This window comes from Camelina sativa, chromosome 5 (genome assembly GCF_030686135.1).
Source record: "Camelina sativa cultivar CO46 ecotype springtype chromosome 5, ASM3068613v1".
Classification (NCBI taxonomy): domain Eukaryota; kingdom Viridiplantae; phylum Streptophyta; class Magnoliopsida; order Brassicales; family Brassicaceae; genus Camelina; species Camelina sativa.
This window is the reverse complement of record NC_141884.1, coordinates 19,851,094-19,861,672: the sequence shown is the minus strand read 5'-3', so window position 1 is coordinate 19,861,672 and position 10,579 is coordinate 19,851,094. Positions and strand designations below refer to the sequence as shown.

At 31.8% G+C, this 10,579-nt stretch overlaps 1 protein-coding gene and 1 pseudogene across 1 annotated transcript; both read right to left on the bottom strand.

The window, feature by feature from the left end:
• Positions 1–418: 418 nt before the first annotated feature.
• LOC147944055 (uncharacterized) lies at positions 419–9,662 on the bottom strand (annotated as a pseudogene).
• LOC147944056 (uncharacterized) lies at positions 6,209–7,291 on the bottom strand. The gene has a single exon (XM_087452060.1). The coding sequence runs from the start codon at positions 7,247–7,249 to the stop codon at positions 6,209–6,211; it is 1,041 nt and encodes a 346-aa protein (XP_087308186.1). The 5' UTR covers positions 7,250–7,291.
• Positions 9,663–10,579: the final 917 nt, after the last annotated feature.

Here is a 10,579-nt window from a genome sequence, read left to right as displayed (position 1 = left end):
CTTGTACGGGCAAGAGTTAAATAAAATCAAAATGTCAAAAAAAAAAAATCTATTTTCAAATTAGTTTTGTGTTCTTTTTAAATATGTTCTAAATTATAATTAATTTTGTATTTTAAACTTTTAATCTGACATTTCTAAATGGACTTTCAATATATATTATTTTGTTTTAAAAAATGTTAAGCCCATTTGCAAAATGGGAAAAATCCATTAAGCCTGATCCATATTATTTGGTTAATTTAAATTAGGTAGAAGTTGGGTCAGAATAATTTAATATTTCGTTTAAACCATCAAGAAAATTTGGAAAGCAACCCTTAAAAGGGTTTATAGTACTTGATCATACAAACCTTCAAAATAATTATAAAGTTAGCATATACAAAAGATTGTTAACAAATATGCCTTCAGCTTAAACTTCTCCAGTTTACCCTTCATGCTGCATTATGTGCTTAATGTAATAACGTCCAGCAAATTCCGAGCTAAAAAAATAGAAAACACATCCATAAGTTAGACCCTAACATGATACACCACTTGATATTTTTGAACATTAAAAACTTACACAGCCTTGTGATTCTCAAGTCCTACAAACTCCGGTTTTAAATAGATCTTGGAGGAGGCCAATGTGTTTACAATACACGGCTCACCTAGGAATGTTTTAAGTGTTAAAAAGATTATTTAGATGAGTATACAACCTACTCTTAAGAATTTTTACAATCTAGCAAGTTCTATTAATAGTACATACCTTCATACTCTCCAACCCTCCAGAAACGCAGTACACAAAACACCGGTTCAGTTTGATATGTGAGATGGCATCCAGTTGACACCCATGAAGACATGAAAAGGTTAGCATAGTAATCCATTGCACGACACTTTACAGTTTCATTCCTACAAATGAATATACTTGTTACACTCTACAAAATAAAGTCAGACTTATAAATCTTAATATGAGTAACGATGCAATAAATGTGACTTACCTGCCATTTAATAATGTTAAAACAACTTCAGAAACACCATTTCCATGATTTCTTCTGTCATCAACAACTACTATACATCCGCAAACATCTATTTTTGGAAAAAAGTCAAGAATATTTTTAGAATGTTTGTATCCAAAGCTTTTGGTAAAAGTTCAATTTGTACTTTTCTATTGAGGTACCAATACACAAAGTTCCAAAATTCTTTTAGAGTTTCTAGATAACTCAACACAAAACTAAAAAACAATCCATTCCAATTTGGTTATACTATGTTAAAATAAATAAATTACAATTAAATTTCGAAAAACGTACCGAAAGATATGTGATGATTGATCCTTCCACGATATATATCATCCAAATCTTCGAATCAGAAGTAATTTTTGGAGGTGATTGATTCGAGCCGGAACATGGTTGAATCATCCGTAAACTTGATCTGTAAAGGATGATGAGTATTCCTCTCCCTGAGGGTTGGATTGATGATTTGGAAATTTCGAATCTGATACCATTCGCCCTCATAAATATACTTCCGGAGCTTTTTAAGTATAGTTGGGACAAAGGCGACCTCAATCGTGTCACCCTTCAAGGTTTGTTTAAAATCGTGTGAGTAATCTAGCATATAAACACTATTAAAATAAAGATTTATGTAAAAACAATTTTCGATTAATTGCTCTAACCTTCGTATCCACAAGAAGAAGAACTCGTTTTGTGAAGAACTCGGTGACATGCCAAGAATTCAAGACTTTAGCGTGAATACACCAGTTCGTTCGTCCTCGATGAAGATCAGAAATGTAATCGATTCTCATGATTTTACCAAATTAGGGTTTCTTACTCTTGCTTCACTGTTTTCGAAGACGAAAATGAGATTTTGGATTTGTAAGAATATAAACAGTCACGATTAAACGTAGCGTTGCGTCTTAATCGTTTTAGTGTCTTTTTTTTTGTTTTTTAGTATTTATAATTTTAATAGGTATAATTATGATTATAATTACAGATTAGTAGTATATTTTATAGTCGGTATATTTGATGTTAATCATTGCTAAGACTTTGAGAATAACACTTTTTTTTTTGTCCTTGCATCCATACATGCATTGGTTAATTTTGATAATATAATAAATTTTTTAATCGAAACTATAATACATAATTGATTAATTCATATTTATAATGCACTATATTCAATTATACAATTTGCTTGAATTAAAGTTGTTACTGTAATAAAAATATGAGGAATATTCATATTACAAAATAGATGACAATTAATTAGAAGTCTTACTTGAGTTTTAGCTAGAGACATTATATTCTTAAATAGTATCATTTGAAACTCATCTATTTACAATACTGTACATGACTATATATTCTTAGTTAAGAATATTCTATGGTGATGGATACTGTCGTCTGATTATTTTTGTCTTCCATATAATAGGTTTATAAGACTTTTTAAGAAATAATGTTTTTACCAATATAGAACAATTGTTTCAAACCTTTTAAATTTTTGTTTCTTGAAGATAGGTAAGTCGGAATTTTATCAATAATTAAACTAATAGATTAATTGGTTGCTATTTTTAGAATTATACTAAATTAGCAGTTAAGTTGTACCTTAAGAATTTTATTTCACTTTTTTAAAAATGGACTCATTTATTAAATATATATTATTCTAATAAATATGTAAACTTTTATATATTTTTTTTGAAGCCCATTTTCAATTTTCATGAATTTGATGAGCCCAATACAATCGGTATGGTTAATTAAATCATGATGGATAAAGATTTGCGTCACATTAATTTACTACGTTTAGACAATAGAAATTATTTTTGAAAGTAATATAAATTATAGGTCATACAAACATTACAAATAGTTATAAAGTTTACATATTCATAATAATTTTTATTTAAATAACCTGCCTTCACCTTAAGCCCCTTATACGATTATTCTTCATGCTCCATCATATGATTTATGTAGTAGCGTCCAGCAAATTCGGAGCTAAGTATAGAAAGCAAATTCATAAGTTAAACCCTAGCATGATATACTACATGGTATTAATAAACATTTAAACTTACATAGTCTTGTGATGCTTAAGACCTTCAAAATCCGGTTTTAAAAAGATCTTGGAGGAGGCCAATGTGTTTTCAATACACGGTTCACCTAGAGATGTTTAAAGTGTTATAAAAGTTTTGTAAATGAGTATAGAAAATAGATAGTCTTTAACATTTATTAAAACTTGTAAGTCCTATTAACAGTCATACCTTCATACTCTCCAACCCTCCAGAAACGCAGAACACAAAACACTGGTTCGTTACGATATATGAGATGGCATCCTGACGACTCCCATGAATACATGAAAAGGGTAGCATAGTTGTTTACTGCACGGCACTTGATAGATTCATACCTACAGATGAAGTTAATACAAACATTTTTTAAAGAGTGAGACTTAAAAATCTTGGCAACATCAAATGTGGAATAAATGTGTCTTACCTGCCATTTAATAGCGTGAAAACAACTTCGCCAGCATGTTCTCTGTTGTCAGTTACAGCTACTACACATCCGCAAACATCTATTTTTTGCCATAAAAAGACATTTTTTTATTTCAAAAAGATGAAAAATTGTTTCCAAATCTATCATATACATAAAACTATTTAGTTTCTAAATTCTGTTTGTACTTTTATATGGGAAGAACCAATTCTCAAAGTTCTAAAATTATGTAAAGTATAAAGATTCACCAACACAAAGATAGCAATATCTAAGAATAATTGTTTCTGAATCTATCATCCACATAAAACTACTTATGTATAAGTTCTATATTTGTACTTTATATAGGAGGGACCAATCCACAAAGTTCCAAAATTATTAAAAGTCTAAAGATTAAACAACTCAAAGATAGTAAAAATCTTTATCCACAGGGTATAATTGAATTTTTTTTAAACCGTATATTTAAAACGTACCAAAAGAAATGGGATGATGGATTCTTGAACGATATATATCACCCAAATCTTCGAATCGGAAATAGTTTTTTGAATTAACTGATTCCAATTGATTCATGGTTGATTCTTCTGTAAACTTGATTTGGAAAGGATGATGAGTATTCCTCTCCCTTAGGGTTGGATCGATGATTTTGAAAGTCCTAATCTCATACCATTTACCCTCATAAATATACTTCTGGAGCTTTTTCAGTGTTGTTGGAACAAAGGCCACCTCAATTGTGTCACCCTTCAAAAATTGATAAATTGTGTTAGTAATCTAATATATAAGACTTTAAAAATATCAAATATCAGTAGAAATTATCATTTGGGAAATTCTCTAACCCTTTCATTCACAAGTAGAAGAACTCGTTTGCTGAAGAATTCGTAGACATACCAAGAATTCAAGACCTTGGCTTGGATACACCAGTTGGTTTTTCCCCGATGAAGATCAGAAATATAATCGATATTCATGATTCTATCGAATTAGGGTTTTTCTGTTTTCTCTTTTTGTCGGAGACGAAAAGGGGATTTCGGAACTGTAAGAAATCAAAGAGTCACGATTAAACGTTGCGTATTAACGTTTAGCGTTATAACTTTTTTTTTTCACTATTATATATTATTATTTAAATTATGATAACAAAATGAAAGACAAGATTCGTTTTAATAGATATATTTTGCAAGGTTCTAATTTAAATGTGTTTGAGATTTAATTGTTTAAATTAAGACTTTATCATATCTTAAACAATAATTTTTACCATTACGTAATTATATTTTCTATTCTAATTACATAGCAAAATACCACAATTTTAATTATATTACAGATAATTGTAATGAATATTATGAGTAACATTGTATTTCAAAGTTCATAAAAATTTGTTTAACTAATTATAGAAAATAAAATTTAATCTAAAATTCCAAAACAATGTTCAATTAAAAACATAATAATTAAACAGTCTCAAAAACCTATTTGAAAACAACATTAAGTGTTTTGTTCTGGCATTTTCCATCTTTATCAGTAATTAACACCTTCAATCCTTTTCTGGTTGTCACTCGAGAGAATGCAACATAAAGCTGTCCATGTGTGAAAACCGGCTTCGGAAGAAACAATCCAACATGTTCTAGCGTCTGACCCTGACTCTTGTTTATAGTAATTGCAAACGCCACGGTAATAGGAAACTGTCGTCGTCTCATACGAAAGGGAAACTTTGCATCAGGTGGACTAACATACATCCTAGGGATAAGTACCTTATCTCCAACCTTTTTTCCTGTCATGATTCTTGCTTAATGTTTAGCGATACAACTTTTTTTTTTTCACTATTATATATTATTATTTAAATTATGATAACAAAATGAAAGACAGGATTCGTTTTTAATAGATATATTTTGCAAGGTTCTAATTTAAATGTGTTTGAGATTTAATTGTTAAAATTAAGACTTTATCATACCTTAAACAATAATTTTTACCATTACGTAATTATAATTTCTATTCTAATTACATAGCAAAATACCACAATTTAAATTATATTACAGATAATTGTAATGAATATTATGAGTAACATTGTATTTCAAAGTTCATAAAAATTTGTTTAACTAATTATGGAAAATAAAATTTAATCTAAAAATCCAAAACAATGTTCAATTAAAAACATAATAATTAAACAGTCTCAAAAACCTCTTTGAAAACAACATTAAGTGTTTTATTCTGGCATTTTCCACCTTTATCAGTAATTAACACCTTCAATCCTTTTCTGGTTGTCACTCGAGAGAATGCAACATAAAGCTGTCCATGTGTGAAAACCGGCTTCGGAAGAAACAATCCAACATGTTCTAGCGTCTGACCCTGACTCTTGTTTATAGTAATTGCAAACGCCACGGTAATAGGAAACTGTCGTCGTCTCATACGAAAGGGAAACTTTGCATCAGGTGGACTAACATACATCCTAGGGATAAGTACCTTATCTCCAACCTTTTTTCCTGTCACGATTCTTGCTTCGATTACATGATTGGCCATCTGAGTAATAATCAGCCTCTTACCGTTACATAAACCTCCCTTAGGATCTATATTCCTTAACAACATGACAGGTGCTCCTATTCTCAAAGTCAAAACATGGCTTGGCAGTCCAGAAACTTGAATACTGTTTAGGAATTCCTGAGTGTAGATCATATCATCAAGTCCGCTCGTATCAGACGTTTCAATACTATCAGAGCTAAGATATCGTCTTTCCTCACCTGCAAAATTTAAAAATTAAATTTCGTATATGTTTTGAATATTAGAAAATTTTCAAAAAATTAAATTTCTATATCCTTTTTAATTTGCATACCTGGAAGCTTAGTAAGCATAAACTGATTTATCTTATCAACATCGTCATTTCTTGGACTTAGAATAGCTCTTTCACTAAAGAATTTTGGGTCAGTCCTCCTTGTAAATTGTTCTCCGTAGATCTCTTTAACTATTGCTTCAATAGGATTTCCACTTGTATTAATTAATAAATCATCCGGAATTTCTATCTCCACATCCCCACTATCTGACTCGTTAATTTTGCCATCCCCGATATCAAGAAGCCACTTAGAAAAAGTAGCAAGAGCACCTGCATCCATACTATTACGTGCTTTGCGAAGTCTCAAATTTTCGGTAAGTTTAAGAACTTTACAACTATTCCAAAGAACAGATGAGTTGATAGATGCTAAAACTGTGGCTACCCTTCCACCTTCGGTAATAACTGGTAAAATCTGTCTAAAGTCACCTCCTAACACAACAACTTTACCTCCAAAAATCTGGTCACACTTCATGATATCTCGCAAACTCCTATCTAAAGTCTCATAACAAAGCTTGTTCATCATTGGAGCCTCGTCCCATATTATGAGCTTTGCTTCTCTAATTAAATCAGCAAGATCAGATTCGGCATCTATCAAACAAACAGAATATTCATTAAGATTGATTGGAATACCAAATCTTGAATGAGCCGTTCTACCACCTTCCAAAAGCAAAGCAGCTATACCACTCGAAGCAACATTAAGAACAATATTACCTTTAGACCTTATATCAGCACCAAGAATAGTCCACATAAACGTTTTTCCAGTACCTCCGAAACCATGGACAAAAAACATACCACCTTTACTATGATTCACAGAGTGAATAATTTCTTCATAAACACGTCTCTGCTCATCAGTTAGCATAGGTAACAACTTATTGTACAATTCCTGTTGTTTTTGAGGCTTATATATTCTCTCATCTGCGATAAGCCTATTTTCTCCTGTGTTCATTATACTATCATCTGGTCTAGGCATTGTCTCGAAGGCCGTAAGAGATGTCCCATTCGATCGTAACATGAGTTCTATTTCAGTTAAACATATATTTTCTATCTGAGTCCGTGACAACATTAGACCTACCACAGAAAATTTTAAACATTTCATTATATATAAATATATATATTTTTTTTCTTCGAAAACGGAATATTTTGATAAAAGAAAATATTTTTTTGAAATACCTGGATCGTTCCTGTTTCTCCTTTCTTTAAACAAAATATCCTCACACAAGATGTCTTTCGTTTTATTCCAAACTTCAAGAGGAACAGTTAAACTCTTTGTATGCAGTAGGATCGCAAATAACTTTCTTAAAAATTCCCCAAAACACCATTCACCTGCTTCATTTATAGCTGCAATGTACTCCTTATCATCATCCAATAATCCCAAAGCATAGCAAGCTTCTTGGAAATCACTATAAAGTACACCATTGGCTGTTTTTAAATAGTCAAAACTTGTTGGTCCTGGAATTTTATTAAGCAGTACTCGCAAGTAATAGGCTTGTCCTACAGAAGGCGGTACATACATAATTCTGCCTATTGCAAAACTTTTCCGTTTCTCTGATCTTGGCTTCCAAAGTTTTTCTCTCTTATTCCACACAAATTTAGATGGAAATTCAGCATACGTAAGTGCTCTGGCCTGGGGATAAATCTTGTTGCATTCCATCCAGCCCAAAAATTTAGAAGTTCTATTTGTTGTACGTTGCAATACATCTTCTATTGGATCATCCTGATTGTAAATAGCCAATTCTTGTCCTGGAAGATGAAACGGGAGTTTTTCTACGGCTGTAGTACGATAACAAATCGGGAAAGCAAAAATTCGCCAAGAAGCCTCACATGCAGATACATATCTAAAAAATATTGGATTAGTTTGTCAGGTATAATTTAATATGAGAATATTTAACAATCCTATTAAGTTGTTACCTGCAATTGAAAAACTTTTTAATTTCATTTTCCTGATCTTCTTCTCCTACTTTGGCTCTAACATAGTCCGGACCTTTAGTGATGTACTTGAACAAATATTTAACTGAACGTGTCTGGTTGCACCACTCAACATTTATATGAGCACGAAAACGGAGTGATAAATCACGATTATAGGGAATAACGTAACTATTATCGTATTGAAATCCTCTTTTCTCCATGATTCTCCCATCGTTACGTCGTCTATATATTGGATAGCCAGCATCGTCGACAACAGTATTATCCATGAATGGTTTTGGGAAGAATTTAGTGCATTGCCCATTATTCATGCAGACACTATCTCTGTTCATATGACCACACGGACCATGGATCATCACATCAGAAACAACTTCGTACAAATACTTATCCACCTCTTTATCAGGAATTTCAGCGCTTATGTATTTATCAATATCGTCTGATGTACGCATCTTATTGTCTGGGTGTAAAAACAGAATCATGTGGGCATGAGGCAGACCCCTCTTCTGGAATACTATTGTATACATCGCTGAAATTTTTTAAAACAAATAATTATTTTTAAAAAACATTAATAAGATATTTTTTTCCAAAGACTAATATAAATAATAATAATTAAATCTTATTAAATACATACCAGAATTTACGATACCAAAAGTTTTTTCCTTTCTCACTTGGTCCATTAATCTATCAAGTTTCATCTTGAAAACTCGGCTACATATATCAGGTCTATCTTCTTTACTAAGACGATGCCTTGCTAGATAACGATCAATTTCAGGCCACCTTGGGTTGCACGTAAAAGTTATGAAAAGATCAGGAAATCCAAAATACTTGCAAGTAGCCATGGCGTCAAGATAATGTTGCATCATATATCTTTTTCCACCAGTAAACGATGACGGAATAAATATTCTTTTTCCATGTTGTGAAAGGTCTTCATGTCCTTTTTCAGCAGCTTCAATTATCTTATCGACTCTTTCAGTTCGGAGTTTGCTTTGGTTCATCCATATGTAGTTCAACCTGTTCGACTCGATGGTAGTGAATGCATCGACTAAAAACTGCTGGAATAATTTGCCTGCCATAACAATAGTCGAAGACTCTTCATATCTTTCAAATATTCTATACGCATAAAATTCCCTCATGGTTACGGTTTTCCTTTTACGTCAACGGGTATCCATGAAACCTATATCGATACCTAATCTGAAACCATCTTCACCATAAGGGAACAACAATGGGTACTGTAAAGGCAAGTATGCGGGATGAAGCTCACTTATTCTCTGTAAATTACCCGAACGACTTTCTATAACAATGTCATGTTTATTCACACCAGCCGTAAAATCTCCGGGAATTAAAGCAGCGACCTCTTTACTGGTAGGAAGATTATGAGTTCTTGCATCAGTAGTTCTGTCTGAAGGTAAGATTAATCGCTGACCATCGCTACCTTCTTCCATATTAAATCTTTCACGTGCCGATCTAAACGCCTTAACATGCGGATTATGACTATCAAGCATTTTTTTTAATAGTCCAACAATCTCATGTTTTAAATCTCCAGAAGATCCTGATGATCTTTATCAACAACAAAACACAAAAATTATTAATAATAATGATTAGTAGATACATCGAATTATGCTAAAGATATTTAACAAATAATTAAGATATGGAAAATATTTAAATACATATTTATCAATATATATAATTACCTAAATGCAGAAATTCTATTCGTTATCTCGTTACATACATCATGTATATACAATTGCAAAAACATTGGTTCCTTTCCAGGTTCTGGCAAGATATCACCGATATGGTGATAGTTTTCTCCGCACATCTGAAATAAATACGGTCCTCTACCATTATTTATTGAATGGTTAATTTTCCCACCTAATGATGTGAACGAAAACATCATGTTGTACGCTCGTATGTTATCGCGGAAGTTTTTACCCCTATCGTCATTATTATAAAACAACGATAATAATGTTTTAGGCGCAGTCTTCAAAGTAGGAAGTATTACTTTGTCGCGATGGCAACACAGTGAAAAATCTGGCTTTGCCTTTTTAGTCCGTTTGTTCACCCGTTCTCCATACCACATATATGCTCCACAATTATCACATAAAAAATAAGGATCTCCATCATCATAATAACCTACATATACATTTTTTAAAAAATTATTATTTCAAATATATGTTAGATATACATACTTATTTACAAAACAGTCGTATAACGAATCAGATATGCATCGAGATATACCATTATTTAATAACTTAGCTTTTATGGGAGGAAAGCCAAGAAACATCTCAGATGTCGCATTGCTTTCATTAGTATCGAATGAAATCCCATCAGTAGAGCTGTCTGAATCACTTTCATCGTTCGTATCCGAATCAGTTGCGACGAAACATGCGAAATCTTCCTGTAATCTGGGAAGAAGGAAATT

Coding starts and splice junctions, on each gene's coding strand:
- LOC147944056 (XM_087452060.1), bottom strand. CDS start 7,249: ATGTTACGATCGAATGGGACATCTCTTACGGCCTTCGAGACAATGCCT.